This window comes from Buteo buteo, chromosome 7, assembly GCF_964188355.1.
Source record: "Buteo buteo chromosome 7, bButBut1.hap1.1, whole genome shotgun sequence".
Classification (NCBI taxonomy): domain Eukaryota; kingdom Metazoa; phylum Chordata; class Aves; order Accipitriformes; family Accipitridae; genus Buteo; species Buteo buteo.
Genome location: NC_134177.1, coordinates 1,710,212 through 1,728,953, shown reverse-complemented (window position 1 = coordinate 1,728,953; position 18,742 = coordinate 1,710,212). Strand labels below are relative to the sequence as shown.

General features: G+C 39.2%; 1 protein-coding gene across 4 annotated transcripts in view; it reads right to left on the bottom strand.

The window, feature by feature from the left end:
- Positions 1-2,884: 2,884 nt before the first annotated feature.
- Positions 2,885-18,742, bottom strand: part of MME (membrane metalloendopeptidase) — a 51,177-nt gene continuing 35,319 nt past the window's right edge. For all 4 annotated transcript variants that reach the window (XM_075031240.1, XM_075031237.1, XM_075031236.1 and 1 more), the window contains 7 exons: positions 18,037-18,095; positions 14,190-14,309; positions 13,351-13,484; positions 11,066-11,131; positions 7,564-7,659; positions 7,076-7,152; positions 2,885-4,303 (listed from right to left, as the gene is read on the bottom strand). In XM_075031240.1, the coding sequence (XP_074887341.1) occupies positions 4,204-4,303; positions 7,076-7,152; positions 7,564-7,659; positions 11,066-11,131; positions 13,351-13,484; positions 14,190-14,309; positions 18,037-18,095 (652 nt within the window). In that variant the 3' untranslated portion in view covers positions 2,885-4,203. The remainder of the gene's footprint in view (positions 4,304-7,075; positions 7,153-7,563; positions 7,660-11,065; positions 11,132-13,350; positions 13,485-14,189; positions 14,310-18,036; positions 18,096-18,742) is intronic.

The window sequence follows — 18,742 nt, the reverse complement described above, 5'->3', positions numbered from 1 at the left end:
GTGTTTTCAGTAAAACAGAAACACATTTTCTTAGGTGATGTAGCCAAAGCAGGTAAAATTTACAGAAAATGCAAACAGTTTAGCAACACAGTGTTTGTGATACCATGTTTACTGTTTCTGTAACTTTTGGCAGTAAATCTGGCAATTTCCTGAATTTACAGGTGCCTCATGCCAAGCTCATGGGAATGCTAGAAAGGACCAGTGCATTTGCACACAACTTGAACTCCTACTGTGAAATCTTAGAGTGTCTAAATGTGGAGCTGAAGAAGCAGTAAAATATGAATGCTGCACTGAGTGACATGTCCTTCAGTCTCATTTGTTGTTTTTGAGGCCTTTGGTAAATGCTTTCCATGGCATGTCTATAAATACTTCCCTGACATATTGACACTCTGTGAAAGAAAATCCTGGCTGGCACTAATTAGTTTGCAAGCTGTGATGAAAGGTATATTCTGATTGTCTCTGCTTGTTTGTTTAATGTCAGATATCTCGCATCTGAATGGTTAGTGCTATGTTTCTGTTATGAAGACCTGAATTTCACTTTTGCATGGGTGAGGAAATCATAATTGCCACTGGTTAAAGTTTGGTTTCAAAGACATATATTTTACATGTTAGTTTTCTGTTAAATGCTAATACAGGGCTTCCCTGCACTTAGCTGATGCGCCAAGTGACTTTTGGAGAAGACTAAATTGATGAGAGGTGGTGATTGATGTGCCTAGCCCCAGGACTGGTATCAGAAGACATTCAGACCTGTACTGCAGATGATTTCTCTGTTTTCTCTGGTTCTGGAGTAATTTCCTACTAGGGCTTATTTCAGTAGTCACAGCTATCCACACTGTTCTGATTCAGCTGTTTCAGCCAGGAGTAAAGCCAACCCTTCATTTCTTTTCCCACCTATTCCAAAGGGGGAATAAGGAAATGAGCAGCCTCATTTGCACCTACAGGCTTGAGCCTGTGGATAGTGTAGCCCGTCTGGAATCATAGAATAGTTTGGGTTGGTTGTGTGAAGGAAGGAAGGGGGGTGTCTCTTGGTGGGATGTTTTTGGAAGTGATATAGATGCATGGGCATATGTAAATCTGTCTTTTACAAACAGTTTGACTATTTAGGTTCCTACATTGACCAGGTCCTTTTTCTTTAAACCTTTCTCACTCACACACATCAAATCATGGAGTGCTTGTGGGTTGTTTTCTAGATGTCCATTCACTTGATTTCATGATTTCATGTATGAAAGGAGATCTTTCTGGCCCTTTGTGCAGTCAGCAATAACTAGTAAAACTTTGCCATTCTTCCGGTCATATGCCTTATGTTTGGTTTCATTTCACACACTTCTTTCTAGGCTTCTAGCTCATTGTTACAGCTGGACTGTCTGTAACAAAATAGATGGGAAAGGGAAGCAGTGAAGAAATGGGGGTTTGGGGAAGAGAGTCTTATAATTCATGAATGTAAAAGCTGAGTTTGATGACATGTCTAAAGCCAGCTGTCAAATGTGTCTATGTTTTGTCTCCTTAAAAGAGTGTCTGTTGCAGCTCTGGCCAGGGTGTTGCTAGATACTTTCCACAAAGGGTAGCTTTATTTCTTCCTGTGACGGTGAAAGAAATGACCGTGTCCTTGGTAGTATATATGAATTCACCTTTCCTGCTCCATTAGGAGCTAGCGTCAATCAAGATGCAACTATTTTTACATGTGTATAGGTTGCTTAGAAGTGAAAAAACCTTCAGCGTGTAGTATGCCTGCTGTTGAAAATCACAGGGAGGAATCTGTATCTCCAACACTAAATACGCTCTTTGAGGTTTTTGTCTGTCTAGCAAGCAAATGAACCACAAAGTCTAGCAGAAAAGCTTGCTGGTACACTATTGAACAGGTATTACAACTCATCTACCTGTATTGACTTATTCATGGTTGGGTTTTTTTGCTATTCTATTCACTAATTATTAGTGAGTCTCTATTTATTGATTGTGACACTTAATACTATTTATTCTGTATTTAGTGATCCACTGGTTTACTTACCTTCTGAATTTCTTTTTCTCTCCTTGATGAGTGTTACCATGTCTAGCTGTAGAATGGGGATAATGGTACTTCCTGTTTCACAGTTTTATGGGCTTGAATTTGTAAAGGATTGAGTTTCATTTGTATGCATCAGGTTAACGATAAAGAGTATAAAAAGATCTCTGACAAATATGGAGAAAAGGGGCATACATGAAAAAAGGGACTCAGCAGAGAGGTAAAAACCCTGTTAACACAACTTTTGTTTTTTTTTCTAGCGCTTTTCTCCAATTTCTACTGCTTTTCACTCTCTGCTTCCCTTTTGTGGTCAGGAGTGACTTACAGGCAGCAGTGACTAGACAAAGAATGGTGTGGGTACAAGGGCTCTGCAGGTCCCCTCTGCGCCCTGGACATCACGTGCCTTCAGAAGGGTCAGTGGGAATTGCTTTGTGGCTGCCTGTGGCCACTTGATCTGTCGGGTGCACCACAAGCAAAGATCCTTCCATTGCTTCTTAGAAACTGCAGGTACAGCCACCGTACCTCCAGCAGCAGTGGAGCTGTCCTGGCTGCTCCTGGATGCCTTCGCTATTGCTCTTGCATTAAGCATGACTCCTCCAGCTGGGAATTCACAAAAAGGATTCTATTTTCTGCTCTCTTTATCATACTGTTGGGGAAAAGTCTGGGAAGACAAAGTTTTCTGCAGGCAATTTTGGTGTGATTTCCTTAGATACTAAATAACCTATTGACATCTGCTTTTAAATTAGAACAAAATTATTTGAATTCTCCTTTTGTCAGTTGTTACAGATGTTGAGGTGTAGGGCTCAGGGGCGAGTATCGAAATTTATTTTCAGAGATTTTTTTTCTTTTGTACTTTTGTATTTCCTATAAAGAACACACATTGCATTTGGCTCACAATTTCAGTTTATTATCAAAATGTTTTTATCAGATGACAAACTCGGAAAGCTAAAAGGAACATAGGTTTTTAAATATACCTATTGTAGCAGTCATCTGAGGTATCTGGTACTTATTTTTGGAAATCTGTTTGCTTTGATATACAAAGCAGTAAGTTCCTTTGCAATCTGCATGAGGATGTTTAATACATATCATTGCAGATTTAAAGCCTTTACCTTCTTACTTAAAGCTCCTTCTGATTCTTGCAATCAGCTGTGCAGCTTTAGTGATGTGAGGACTGACATCGATCAGAACATGTACAAATTATGTGCAGGATCAGACCCTAAATGCTGAGAAAGTCAGCCTGAAAACTTGAATATTGGTATACTCCATTGGAGAACTCAGTTTTGTAGACTTTATCTTATTGCCTGATACCATACTTTGCTCAAATTTCCCAGTTCTATGCAGCCACTGATAAAATATATTACAACACTTCAAGTCAAAAGTGTAGCTCAGATTTAAATATAAAAACTATGATTTATACATTACTAGAAACTTTAAAAAAGACCAACTTTAGAGAAAGCAAGGAAAAGCTTAGAAAACTGTGAAAGGGTCTTTGACCACAATCTTACAGATTATATGTTCAAAAATTAATAAATTACCTACAATTTCAGTTTGGCTGGAAAGCAGTAAATAAACTATTGTAAATAGTGACTTCAGATAATACACACTGGAATAATTAGTGAGAAGTTACTTAAGTACAGCAGGTCTTTGGACTCCTCTTGTATAAATGGTTTCAAGTAAAAATGAAAACATTTGGTAGAACTGATTTATCATAACAGCAGAGGATACAAAGTCTGACACTTAGGATGAAAACTGTTGTCTCATTACCATCTTATGATGTCTAAAACTGTGTGTTACTTAGTATTTCCTTCCTCCGCTTGATCAGAAATACACATTCACTGACCAGTAGGAGTTAATGTGTTATACTTCGACATTTTAAAATAAATCCAAAAAGCCATTGGCCAGTGGGGAACAGGATTAACTGCAAGTGAAATGTTACTGTACACTGTCAAGTGATGTAGATTCTACAGGGTTCAGTGATAGGAAAAGCAGCCAATCAGCTAGAGCAGCTAATTGCTGCATTGGCATTAGTCCTTCATTTGATGTTTTGATGTGTGATTTTTTTTTGTTTTTGCCTGTTTACTAAGAATTACAGTGACTACTCTAGCATATTCACCTCAGTTTTCTGCCCTCCTCCCCTTCTCAAAATTAGTTCAGAATTTCTTTTTTTCTGGAAAGCTTCTCAAGATGCAAGGTTTACGGTTCCGTCACCAAACTCGGCACTTTTTAGCAGGATCCATGTAGTTTGTCTTGGTGCATGAAAAGGCTTCAGAAAACTCTGGAGAGTTTTGCAGTGATCCTATGACCCTTTAAAACAAAAAAACCAACATCTTGTCATTATTGCTTGCCTTTGTTTAAAACAAACAAGACCACATGTTTTGTAACTTCTTTTTTTGCATCACCTCAAAATACTGTGGGAAATGCTGTATTTCTGAATTGTGACTATTGCTTCCATTTCACCTCAAGGAGTGGCTGGATTTTCTCTTTTCAGTTTGTATGGTCCCTATTGCAACCCCTCAAAACACAGGATCTGTCCCTTCGTTACTGGCTCTCACAAAACTTCCATTTATTTCACTAGGAACAGGTTTATTGCTTGTCGTTAGTTTTCACTGAGAATTTTTTCAGCTACATTTTGCTGACAAGTTTCTTGGTAAAGGGAAAAGAAGACCCTGAGGTAGAGGACTGCGGTGTAACTTTTCAGTGAACGTTCATTTGTATTTTTACACATTTTTTACATTTAGTGATCTAGGAGCGCTTCATTCCTCTTAAGGACTGGAACTGCTAAAAAGGGATTTTGCCAGAAACAGAGCAAAAAGTATTTTGGGTGTAATAACTCTGTTTATATTTGTTATTAACAAACAACTAGAACAGCAGTGGGCTAAGAATCCTGCTTCATTTACTAAAATCCCCAGAACTAGAGGGATTTGGTACATAAGCAGGCCTTGACCTGTATCTGTTACTGAACTTGCTGTGTTTTAATTTTGCATGTTAACATTCAGATACAGATTCTCTGTCACCTGCCTGTGACAATTACCTGATCCATGGCATCTTTCTGTTAACATCTTATTTTTCTAGTGGACGAAAGATTCTACCTGTCCAGTACTCAAAGTTGTTAGCCCATAAACCAAAATTGGGCTATGCAATTAACAATTTTTATGAAATGCTGCCTGTTCTACCTGTAAGGAGAAATAGCCTGCAGTCAGTATAGCAGGTATTAAACAAAAAACAACCCCTCCCCCCAATTAAAAAAAAAAAAAGAAAAAGAAAAAGAAAAAAAGGCACATTGGGAGCCATTGTGACATTTTAATAGTACGTCTTTATGCGGTAATTTGTGGGTATGTCTCGTGTACTGAAATGCTTTCTATTTTAGAGCTCTTGGGGGGCCTCATCCTGAAAATTACTTCAGATTCTAAAAATGTTAGTATGGTTTCTCATTAATATTTGTGTAATTTTATATAAAGTTTATAGCCTTTCCTACTGATGTAAAAACAGCACAATACGTGTTGTAATATATCCAAGATACACACAATTACACAGAGATGCTGAACTAGTGAACTTCAAAGGACTCATGACTCATACAAACTAGATATGCAAAACAGTTCTGAAGAACTGCTGCAGAGCCTCATTAGCATTGTGACCAAATTCAGCTGATGGTAGGACTTGATGCATAAACTGCCTCTGGGAGAGATCTGCAGAAAGTACAAAAACCACCCACAGTGAAATGCCAGTCAAGTAGCAGCTGAAGGAACAGTCACTGCTTTCACTAAATATTTGAGTATGTGGGATAAACAAAATAATTCTTTGGTGAAAAGCCGTTGAAAGAAAGATACTGGAGTTAACGTTCTGAATTGTATCAGGAGAGAAATCAGCTATTGTGTATGTGAATCCTGGAGATGACACAGCCTTTCAAAGCTAACAGAGATGTTGTGATGTCTACATTACTACTTGATCTCATGGCATTTGACCAAACAGATTTATCAGAGCAAAAACATGGTTACACTACTGATGAATAGGTTGCTCTGACTTAAGTTAAAAAGAAAAGATCCTAGTCTGGCCCAAAGACTTCCACCCTGAACAGCCAAGTTTCCTGCATGACTACTGAATTCAAGCCTACCTATTCTTGGGAAGAAGACGACTGGGTACACAAGGCAAAAAATACAAATTTGCTTGTTGCACCACAGCACACAAGTTTGTTACTGACTGAGGGGCAGTGATCTTCCACCTAGAACTCACTTCTGGTACTCCTGCATCAGAGAACAAACAGTGACCTTGTAGAACACCTGGGGCACAGCGGAGCCCCAGTTCTGTGCTGCAGGCGTTATGAGTAATGCTGTTAACATAACAGTGAAGACGGGCCAATCCGCTCTGTTGGAACAGAAGAACATCCTTCTAGCTCTAAATGGCAAAGGCGTTCCTCATTCTAATGATGGCAAAGGCTACCGACAGCAGGTCATTTCTCTCTCATGTCAGTATTATCATTTAAAAGAAGATGAATTCTTCTCCATGCTTTGAAGAGTAAAATTCTTGCACCCCACAGATTAACTGGAGATTTTTACCTGTGACTTTAGCGGAGGATGGAAGTCCATCAATAGCCTTTGGTCTTTACGAGAACCCTATCAGGAGCTACTGTGGGAGCCAGGGGACTTCCATAAGAGCACTGGATTCCAGACACAGTCACTGGGACTCTGCTGTAACAATTGTGCACATTTGGTAACAGCCAGGTGATGGTGTTTGTGTTCTGTGATGAGGACTGTTCAAAGCTTCTCAATAGTGTGGACAGAAGTTGTATCATCTCAAGCATGAGGACAACTCTCCCACAGCCTTGTTCTGCCTGTGGAGCTTCCTGGGAAGGACTGTGCCTGTTTCTGTTAGCACAGAGCTATACTAGGGCTGGGAGGTCTGGAGGGACAGTCTGTCTTTCTCTTAGCCATCTTCAGTGTGCTATGCCTATATAGGTATGTATGCCTAAATCTACCCTGGTAAGTGCAACCTAGCCTTTTGTGTAGAGTTTTTTAAATTCTATAGCTAAAAGCTGTGTTGCACCTAGGAACTGCACTGAAGATTATTACACGTGCTGACCTGAATTTGCCTGGGCTGTGCACGTCAGTTTTGATGGAGTTCACAGCATATTCTGGTCTGTATGTTCCACACCATACCTACACACGTAACAAAGAAAAGCATTTGTGAGCCATAAGATTGTCCAGGAAGAGACCTGCTGTCATTTCACTATGAAATACTTAATGTCATGAGAATAAATTTCACATTAGAACATAGAGAAAAAAAAGTACATTTAAAAAAAAAAAAAGTATGCTGTTGTCCTCAGACACAGGCATTTGGACACAAGAAACTGTCCACAAGACTTAACTTGTGGCTGAATTCATTTATTTAAGGAAGATAAAAATTATCTAAGACAACCTTATTTCCCTACTTTGTAGTGAACGCTGCTCAGCTTAGCAACTCTGCCAGCTCTTAGTAAAACTGTGACAATCAGCCTATACTTCATGACTTACTGTTAAACTGTAACTTTAACTGATTTTCAAAGCCTTCAGTCAAGAAGTATAGAATACCTGTGCGAAGTTCAGAAAAAACAGCTGTTTATGGTTCATTTCAAGACCAGGAAGAAGTTTTTCTTTTCCATGCTTTTTCACAAAGTTTTCATAGGCCTGTAGAATGAATTGAGTAGAAATGTTAAAAATTCCCTGCCCAGACAGTCAAAATGAAATGATGACAAGGAGGAACATGGATTCTTTGACATAATTAATCATAGACTACCTTGGACTTCCATCTTACCACATGCCACCTTTAAGCAGAAGACGACAGGGCCATTCCTTAGTACTGTGATACCAGTGGCCTGACTGAATCAAAACAGTTTTCTCATTGAATGGGCCTTACAGTAGTGTTTTAGACCAGGTTTACTGAAGCTGCCCGAATTATATTGGAATAAATGGTAAGAGAAAGAGGCTTAAAGAAGGCAATTTATTGTAGCAAAAAGAAGTCAAAGCTAATGGAGTAATTTCAGTAAGATGGGTACACCCAGATAACAAGATTTTTGCATAACTATGCATCTTTTTACAGGGGAAGAAATCAAGAATGCAAAGGAGGACATATTCTGAAGTACAGTAGCTATAGAGAGTTAGTACTATTCTTCAGCAAGCTTTATAATAAATGAATGTATTAAATGTCATTGGACTGTTACATATTTACCTGCCAAATCTTTTCACAGAGTTAATTAATGACTGCATAAAGCAAGGTGGTTCTGTGTTAAAAAAGTAGAATATGTTCTGTAATGGAAACGACTGTGAGATTCTCTGACATCATCTGAGGGGTAGGTCTAGGGAGGCATCAGCAAGCTCTGTGCTAAAAGCAGCCTCCAAATTGTTGGGGTTCACAGCTGTCTGTATAAAGATTCACCCACAGCAGCTCTGTCTCCTGCAGGTTCTGTGGGTCACGCATTACTGTCAGTTACCCTCAATATGCACCTTGTATAGTAAAGATCCACATGGAAAAGCATGCTGCTGTGCTGCTTTCTAAGGCACAGTCCCAAAATGAGCATACCTGAGGTGTCTTACATGATTTGGGGACTCCCTGTGCATGGATCCCTGGCTAAGTGACTCTGCTGGGCAACCCAGCCTGCCTCTGCTCAAGGAGGCACAAATGATCTCCAAGACAATCAAGATTCATTCTTTCCCCATTTGTTCATTTTTCCCTCTTCCACTGCTTCTTTCCGTTAGACTTGAGAGATGTGGGGTAAAAAGCTTCAGCTGTGGCAAAAAAATCATTCCTCTCTCCGATTCTACAGAACACATGTACTTGCTGTCCTGTTTACAGTTTGGTTTTCTCTCAAATGTTTGTCACATAAGCATATTACAGATTTTTTTGCCAGCTATTGGGTTAGAGTCTAAATACCACACTTATGGTAAGATATGATTTCCCTGTATACAATGCAGAGTTCCAGGATCCAATCTTACTAGCACAAAACTGATTCTGCAGGGAGAAGACATTAATTTATCAATTATCTAACGTTCCATTATGGAAAGTAGATTTTTTTTTTTTTTTAAGCGAATTGCAACAGACTTTAAAACCTTTCCATTGTAAGAACAGCCGCTTTCATGTTTCTTATGAAGACCATGTATCAAACAATGTGTTGTTAGTATATCATTACTGATAGAAAGATGCTGGCAAACTGGAGAAATGTTCTGACTAAAGTCAGTGCCAAGTTACGGCACGAGTAAAGCCAATCAACTGCACAAGTGCAAGCTAAGGTATGAGCGGTTAACAGGTCTACTGAAAAGGCTCCGGAAGTTTTAGTGGATAACAAGTTGAACAAGAGCCAACAGTGCCACAGTACTGCAAAAAAGGCAAGTGTCATACTGGGATGCATAAACAGAAGTGTCTTATATAAGATACATGAAGTAATCCTTCTACTCTACTTGGCACTGGCCAGGTCTCAGCTGGAGCACTCTGTCCAGTTTTGGGCACTACACTTCAAGAAAGATGTGGACCAACTGGAGAGAGTCCAGAAGAAAGCAGCAAGAATGAGCAGAGGTCTAGCAAACATGACCTATGAGGAAAGATTGAAAGAATTGGGTTTGTTTAGTCTAAAGAAGAGAAGTCTGGGCCTTCAAGTATGTAACAGTCTTCAAATACGCAAAAGGTCACAGAAAAGAAAGGAGCAGATTGTTCTGTGTTTCCACTGTTGAAAGCAAAGACATGATGGCACTTGAACGGCAGCAAGGAGGTAGTGGAACTTCTCTTACAGTATGTCTGAATGATACAGAAATGGTTGATTCTACCTGCTAGGAGGTGGGGGCGGGGTGGACTAGATGAACTCTCAAGATTCCTTCTGGACTTTTTTTACTATTTATATGATGTCATAATAATTATAAATATCCAATTCTTTTTTTGTAATACTTCTGACCTTCTAATTTTTCTCTGGCTACTCCCATTCCTTTCAGAAAGAGTATCCTCTTTCATGAGTTTGTACTGTTTTTTTAAAATGCACAAATGATCCAGTAATTGACGATCAGACTAATCTAATAAGCCACACTGACACCTCTTTTAGGCTTCCAAATCATTCTTTATACTCTCATTAATAATTGTATTTGCCCTCAAACCTGTGTATTTCTAGTGAAGTGTTGCTGATGGCTTTCTTTGCAGAAGCTATGATGATAACTTTGAGAAGTATGAGTTGGCCCATGCACCCCAGCAGGCACTTTGTTGAGGAATGACAGCACTGTGAAGTGTTCAATGTTTGGCCACAGAACAAGGTGTTCAGGGAAGGAGAGGGAGGGTCACGTTATTAAGGCCTGCCACCATCAGATTTGCAGGTAACAAGAAAAGTTCAGAGAAGCTGATTTGCTTCTCACCTTGCAACCCGCATTCACAAAGAGAAGACCTCTGCTGCTTTTCCTTTCAGTCTCAAAGTTGGCCCATCTAAGGAGTTACATACCTATTTAAGGAAGAGAATGAAAGGAAAGCCAAAAACTATACAAGCTTTGATGGAAGGCTTAGCGCAAGGAGTCCAGATATCACTGACATCTTTGGATACTTGTACAGGGGACCCAAGTCACTTGTACAAGACGATATTTTGAACAGTTTTTTTAACAGTGAATAGTGTTCCATATAGGCAGAGACTGTTTATGGGTAGAGCTTAGAAGAAAGTCATTCTGTCCCTCCTTCCTGGCACAAAAAAGCTGGTGAAGACAGAGGCAGACAGCTGCTCGGTATCATCAGTTTAGTTAGGTGATGGTCCAAGTGTGATTCATTAAATGTTTTCATTCTACAAATTCCCTATTCACAATAGGAAAAAATAATAATTAAAAAAAAAATAGAGGGAAAGAAGTCAGCTGAAAAAAAGTGCACTAGGAACAGATAATATATATCAGGAAATAATTAACAGGATGATAGAAATACAACAGCTAGTCAATAGTTTTAAACCATGCCTTGATGACGCAGTAGGTATGGTCCTGTCTCTAACACAAAAATAATGTTTCTTCTTCAAAGGCTCTGAAACTAATTTTCTTAATCTATGATGGGTTCAGCTAAAATAGAAAAATGGATACTTGTTACCTTATATGCTTGTCTAACACCCCCATTATCAGCAATGTTTTCTCCTAGTGTGTTGATTCCACTCAGCTGTAAAATAGAAAGGAAAAGTATAGTTTTTTGAAAAGAAGGGCTTATCCAGGATCTGTAATGTCAAACTTTGTGCATTTTCTCACTTTTTAAACATGAGAATTTCCTTAAAATATGAAGTTTTAGCAAAAGGTTATGTTACCATCTCTGAAAAGTCTTTGCCTCCCTTGTCTCAAAATCCATACAAATACTATTGTTTTCCCTAATTCTCCTCCTTCCCTTACAGACAGCTTTCTAGGCTCTCGTATCTCTTTCACCCGGATTTTCTATTCTTCCTATTTCCTCCATGTCTTTAACCCTCAGCTTCTTACTACAGTTCCAGTTAGAGGAAGCGGGCAGAACCTCTCCATATAGTTTGCAAAACAAGTTAAAATCCAAACTCCAAATAGTGGAAATTATCAGTTAACAGACATCAGCAAATCTGCTAGAAAGTAAGTATTTTCCTGTATATTGGGCAAGTTAGGTAGCTCTTTGGTAGCAAGATACATAAAAGATATCTATTTAGCTAGTATAGTATTTGTAAGTTGGTCAAGTATCACTAAAGATGGTGAAGCTTTGGTAATGGAGAATCTGTAATTTTATTTAAAAAAAAAAAATTGTATTTTCAACCTTTAGCCCAAGATATTGGCCTATGATATTCAAAGCTGCAAAATGTAGAATCATCATTAGATTGAATTTAATGTGTGGAAAAAATGGCAGAAAAATGTTGAAATATTCTTCTCTATTTTTAGTGGCCTCTCTGTGAGTCCCAACAGTTTAACACACAGATTACGAAAACCTCAGGGCTGGAAGTTTTATCTTTTCCCTATTCTGTATGATGCAATACATTGTCAGCCTCTAAAAAAACCAAACAGTAGTAGTCAGAGAAATAGCTTCTTGTAAGTGTCTTCTCATTTGCAACTTAACTGTAGGAGGACCCATCCAAGAGAAATTTTGCTCTTTACAGAAAAACAGGTGGTGGCACAGTTCAAAGCCACACATGGTTATCCAGTGAAGTCCAGAATAAACAAGGTGGATGTTAAAAGCGGTCTTCCACAATGCAACGCAACCGAGTGCTCCTGTAGTAAACTGCTTTCCTTTCTTAACTGGGCAGCAATGATCTAGGGGCTGACACTCATCATGTCACTTGTGTGGAAGATGCAGGAGTGTGAGCTAAACACTGCACTGGTGCAGTATGTACCTTGGCTGACAGAATGATGGCAGCTCAGCTAGTAACTGTGGTTGAAGTCTGCCATCTGTAGCTTTGAAGTATGTGCACTGCCAGCCTGGGACAGTAAAATCCCTATGGCAGCAAGGTGGGAGCACTGTGAAGATGATAAAACTGTCTCTAGATGATTAAAGCTGGGTTGTGTACTAGAGACAATGCAGGTGCATTAGCAGAGCATTTGGTCACTCCTGAAATGACATGCTATGAAGTGCTGTGTTATGTATACAGGGCTCCCTCCTTCCAGTGGCGGTTTTGCAGCTTCCATTTTAATAGGAAGAGGACTGGTCTCCTGTTCAGTATGAGTAATTACAGTATCAGTGTCACCTGTTTCTGTGAGTTAATGGAATATTGGTCTTGTTGGGACACAGAACAGACCTGATCCTGCTAACTGTTCTCATGAAATTAGGGCTTCCAGACACAGACACTACACTGAATGCCTAATAATTTTAACTCTGCAGAATGCTATAAATGCAGTCACATTTAGATTGCCTGCCTCTCCTAAATCTATCATCTTTTCCTCTCCTATTGTACCCTGATTCTTCTCAGACCTTTTAGTTCTGTAGTCCAGCTTTTTCTCTGGGGGAAAGAGCAAGAAACTTTTGAGTGAAGGAAAGCAGCAGGTAGGATTTGTTTTGATGGGGATATATATTATTTGCACATCAAGTTTTGGGGAAATGAGGTTCAAACTTTCAAATTTTTTTTTTCTGTTCCTTCATGGAATTCAAAAAGAGCCTTTGACGGCCCAGAAAGGCTTCTAAGGCAAAGGCTTCTAGGACTGCCACTCATTCAGAACGTAAATCCTGCCTCTTTCAGAACAGTTGGTGTATGTGTGGAGTTTTTACCACTATCTTTAATTTTAAGAATTTTTGTGTGTGTGTGTGTGTAGGGGTGACACTGTTGGCCATAAGCCAAGAGAGCATTCATGTAAATAACAGTTTGCATGTTTAGGACATAAGATTTTGTGTTTCCTCATTAAAAATAGCATTGGTTAGTTACAAATAAATATACATACATGCTGTCCACCTGCTAGGTCCCATGAAAAGTTTCCGTACTGGTACACCATACACTGGGATAGCTCCTTAAAACTGCGTGCTGATTCTTCAGTCCACCAGTCTACAAGGTCTCCATCCTCATTAAAATTTCTGCCTGTAATAATATGCTAACAGAATTATGTATACAGGAAAAGAGGTTTTTGATGCAGTAGGAAGGGTAGCAAGTGAGCATAGTCACTCATGCAAAAAAATTGCTGTAATGAGGCAGTCATACAGATGATGCTTTTTTTTCTTTTTTTTCTTTTTGCTAAGAGGGCTGTATTTTAGAGGAAGAGAAAAACAAATAAATTCATACTGAATCAGAAGATGGGATTAAGGCTCTCCTAGGAAGCCTGGTATGGTTCTGACCTGTGACTCAATGCTGGATTGATCATAGTGTGGGTCTAGAAATGAATCATGTGGCTGGGCAGCAGGTCTGAGAGGTAGACCCTTGAGTTCACACCTATGCTAGCCTAGTGACACAGCCTGTTTACACTTATGTGTAGTTTATGATGGTTTTTGATGCAGCCGTTGGGAAAAGCAAGTGACCAGCAACTATATTAAAAGCCCTTGTGTGCCGCAGGCCCACATCCTGGGCTGCTGCTGCAGACTAGCAGCTACAGGAGGGTCTGTGGTATTCCTTGAATCGCACTTTTGGGAATCATGGGGAACAATACTGTAAAGCCTCAGAAATCCAGATTTGGTCTTATATATGGAAACTTTACCTTCATTTTATCTGCTCTCTGGAATGATTAAGCACTAAAGCATGTAAAACATTCTGTGCATTTTAAGTTCTGTAACTAGAAACTCAGTGCCTTACCATTGTCATCAAAACCATGTGTGATTTCATGACCGATGACCATGCCTATGCCACCGTAATTCAGAGATTTGGGCTGGGATGCACTGAAGAAAGGGGGCTGCAAAATGCCAGCAGGGAAAACTGCAAAAAAATCCACAACACAATTAAGGCCCTACCTCATTATCCTATGCGCGCAGTGTGAAGAGACCATTTTTATAGGCTTGAACCAAAGTCGTGCTGTTCCCTCATTTACCAGCAACAATTAAGTGAGTTGACACATGATAATTGCTGTAGGATAGTAGGAACAGACCAGCAGGACAACTCCCCTCTTCAGACACTTGCAAAATCATGATCAGCTTTTACTTTGTCTTTGGTACTATTTTACTTTGCAAAAAAGCAGTTTACTTTTCCAATTTACAGCATTTAGCATTCTCAGACTCCCGTATCATTATTAAATAAACCTCACAACATCATGAGAAGTGGGAGGGTGTTCCCCTAGAAGAATAAATTATTTGATCATTGTCCCCACCACAAATCAATCTCAGAGAGAGGAATTTATTCTTCCATTGAAAATACCAGTAATTCCCACTATAGAATTAATAAAAATAGGTCAAGCTGGCAATGAAAGAACTGGAACAAAGCGGTTCTTTTCACACACTTCTGTGCCCATTTTCCTAGGCTTTTAAGAAACAAATTAGTAAAAATATCATGTTGCACTTATGATCTTTTTATAAGTGAAGAATTTAAAAAAATTCTATAAAATATTCAGTTATACTTTATATCCCATGCAGGCCTTTTCCCTATACTTCAGCCTCTTGCAGCAATACAAAGTATTTACTCTCACTGTGAATGAGATGTATGTAACACTACAAAACTTGAACAGAAAAGAGGAATTGGATGACAGTTTTCACACAGCAAAAGAACCAAAACAGATATTTCTTGCATTTCAGCATAAATCCAGTACAGTTCTAGCAGTTTCTTTCAAGAGGAGAAAGAACCATGGGAAAATGGAAAAATAATGAACAGGTTAGGAAAAAACCTGTTTCTGCTGTCCTGGGCAAACTGCTGCCTACTGTCACAGTAATTCTATTACCTTGTTAGTTCGACATGGAACTAAATATCTAAATGTTTTGATGTTGTTGTCAGAAAGTATTGATAGTAAAGACAAAGAGTGTAAAGCCATACTGTGTGATGGGCTATTCTGATGACTGACAAAACAGGGTGGTATCTGGAGTGTATAGCATCAACGCACTATTCTTTTTGGAGAGTACTGCTAGCAAGATATTTACTCAGAATGATACACATCAGTCCTGGTGGCCTGGAATATTACAACTGTAACTCCCTTGGAGCTCAACCTGTCTTTTACTTGAAATCATAGGACCATCTTCTCCCCCCCCCCCGGCAGACAGTTCCCCAGGACTTTCAGTTCAGTTGTTAATTAACACCCTGTCACCTCATCCGCTTTTAGAGTAAAATGTCAGAATTCACAGATTTTATTTTTAACTCCACCCTTCTGAAAACAACTTATTCCATGACTTCTGTTACATACCACAGGTCTGAAGTGGACAGGCATTCCTCCCACAGTGGGATACATTTCAAGTAGAGATTTAAAGAGAGAAGTGCAACACCTTTGGGACCTAACAGGCAGATTGTACTTCTCAGCTTTGTGAATATCCAAGGCAGAAAAAGGCATAATTTCCCCCAGAATCTGTGCAGCCCTGGACAAAAGAAAACATGCTGCTTTTCTTCTTGAATGTGTTGAGAACAGTAATGCCTTTACCAGGACTGTGTTGCACAGTATCCCCCCAACAGCCAGAAACACGGGTCAGTTCAATCCTGCATACCTGCCTGTGGGTCAGAGGTAGCTGGTACCTAAAGGAACATATGGTGGGCTACCTTACTAGCAGCAGCTCAGCTCATTTTTTTGAGGTTGAGTGGCATCCTTATGATCAGTGCTACTGATAGAACAGTAAAGATCAGACCATATTAAAATGTAATCATAAGAGCTCTAAATTTCCTACACATCATGCACAGAACTCCTCTTTAGAGGGATTTTTTTTTTTTTAAAGCATAATACTAAGCTAATTCAGACATCACTCTAAAGATCAGACTGCTTTAATTATCCTGTGGCATGCCATAGCTAAAGGATGAGGTAAGAATTTGTAGCTCATATTAACTGCCAGTCACCAGTTTCAGTCTTCCAAATCATGATTCCTTTTCTATGAATTACTGAACAAAACTATTTTAAACAAAGCCTTCTGAGCAGATTTTTGTGCTAAATGTTACTAATGAGCTAAATGCTCACTTAGGTTTGCCACCTGCCAAACTGATTGCACTGTCTTGCCATCCTTAACCAAGCAGTGCTAGTCAGTTAAGTCAACACAGTTTTGTCTCTATGAAGTCTATCTTGGATTTCACAATGCTTATTTCTTGTCTTCCTTATAGTACCCACTGCAAAGTCAGAACAGGTTAGGTTAACTGGAAAAGTTCATGAACCTTGGCAAATATCACCAAAGTTTTGACTAGGATATGAAACCTAAAAATAGGTTAGTATTGTAGCTGCTGAATTCCTCCGCAAACAGCACCATTTGTAGTGTGCTGTATTCTCTTGTCTTGTTTATGACTGCACCAATACAAGGAGTTTTCTCCATGCCTCCTCATTCTTGCCTGCATGCTGTTGAGGCTTACAACGCTGCAGTCCCACTGTGCCCACAATACTACTCTCTGTGCTTCTGAAGGTGCAAGCTATTGCAAAGACACAGGTGACTAATGGGAGAAATCAGGATCATATTTGCAGAAGTCTGCTTAACAGATCATCTGACTCAGTAAAATCTGAAAACCTAGGACTGTAGGACTTTTTATCTTCAACTCTTCAGTGGGGACAGAAATAATTAAAAAGGAAAAATCCTTTTGGAAAGCTTGGCTTAGTTTGTTTATTTATTTCTTCTATTATAAACCTAATGCTACATGTACACTCGTGCAACAGTGACCATATGCTCCAGAAGCACTGACCCCATGAGTTCCTGCTCCCATGCAGCATGGGACAAGTTTGCTTAGCACAGCTTATGTGAAGCTGATCACTGCAGTCTGTGTTCTGAGCACTGGATCTTACAGCTGTGTATGGGAAAGTGCTGGAAATGAGGAAATAGAAACTGAGAACAAGCTGGTTTCTCCACTAATATTTTAGCATTATTTCATCATCAAATGCAGAACTTTTGTTGCCTTGATAATACGACATTTTTTTTAGACTCTCTGTAATTACCCTTATGGAAAGCAAGTGTACCGCTTCATGAGAACAAGCATGGGGCTTTGTGATTCTGGCCTATCATGTGAAATGTTATGGGATTCTGAGCAGTCCAGTCAATGAACTGGTATGTTCATTAACCAGCAGGATGAAATTCAACATCCTTCCCCAAGCCACCCTAAATAAGCTTGTACAAAGGGACTGTGAAGGGGTTATAAGGACTGGAAGCCATGTGCACGCTGTGGCAGAAAGATCCACGGCTTGCTTTTAGTCAGTGTTTCCTTTAGGTAGAAGTGGTACTGTACTCACTGTTCATCCCTTAAAAATATAAAAGGCTGGGGCCACCAAATTTACTGGGTCATTCAACTTCTAGCCACTCCACGCTGTTATTGTTTTCATGGCTGAATCCCAAGCCTCTGTCCTTGTTCTGTACAAAGGCAATTCAAAACACGAGGGAATGAAAACACTATGAATGAAACCTCCAGTTTTGCTGCACTGAGGCCCTTCTGCAACCCCCATAATATTAACTTCTTGATTTTAAGAATACATACATACATATATATATATATAAAAAAAAATTTGACCATTAAATCTGTATCCAGTTCATAAGTTGGTAAACCTTACCTATCTGATTTCTACTTGCTGAATAAAAAGCATTGACAACAGCAGCTCCACTTATCCACCTAGTAATAATGGAAGGATAAATGTTAGAATTTCGGTTCTTAATGGCAGAGTTAACGATTACTAGAACAAACATAGAAATTGAATAACAGAATCACAGAGTAATTGAGGTTGGAAGGTACTTCTGGAGATTATCAAGTCCAATGCCTCAGTGCGCTCAGCCTCTCATTGTATGTCAGACACTCCAATCCCTTCATCATTTTAGTAGCCCTTTCCCTTTGTTATCCAAACTCATTAACAATGATACTTAGGTTTTGTTTCTATTTCCACTCATATTGCAGCATTGTACAGGCAAAATTTCCCACATAAAGAAACTGAAACACAGAACCTGAGGTTATAATGGTATCTAAACACTTGGGGATAATGGAACTTTTTTTAAGACTGCTTACTTAAAAGAATTTCTGTGTCACCTATTAGTGTCCTATATCCAGCTATCTCAAGAGACTATTATAATTTTTTCCTTAATTTCTTGAGGAATGAAGGTACATGCAAAGATCATCATGAGCTCTTGTAACAGAGGCATGGCTTGATTCACAGTCCTATGGTTTAACTTAAACACTACCTACTCCTTGATGAAGGCTCTCAGCATTACTTTTGGGTCCATCTCAACACATGGGAAATAATGAGTTTTAACTCTTTTTTTCTAGTT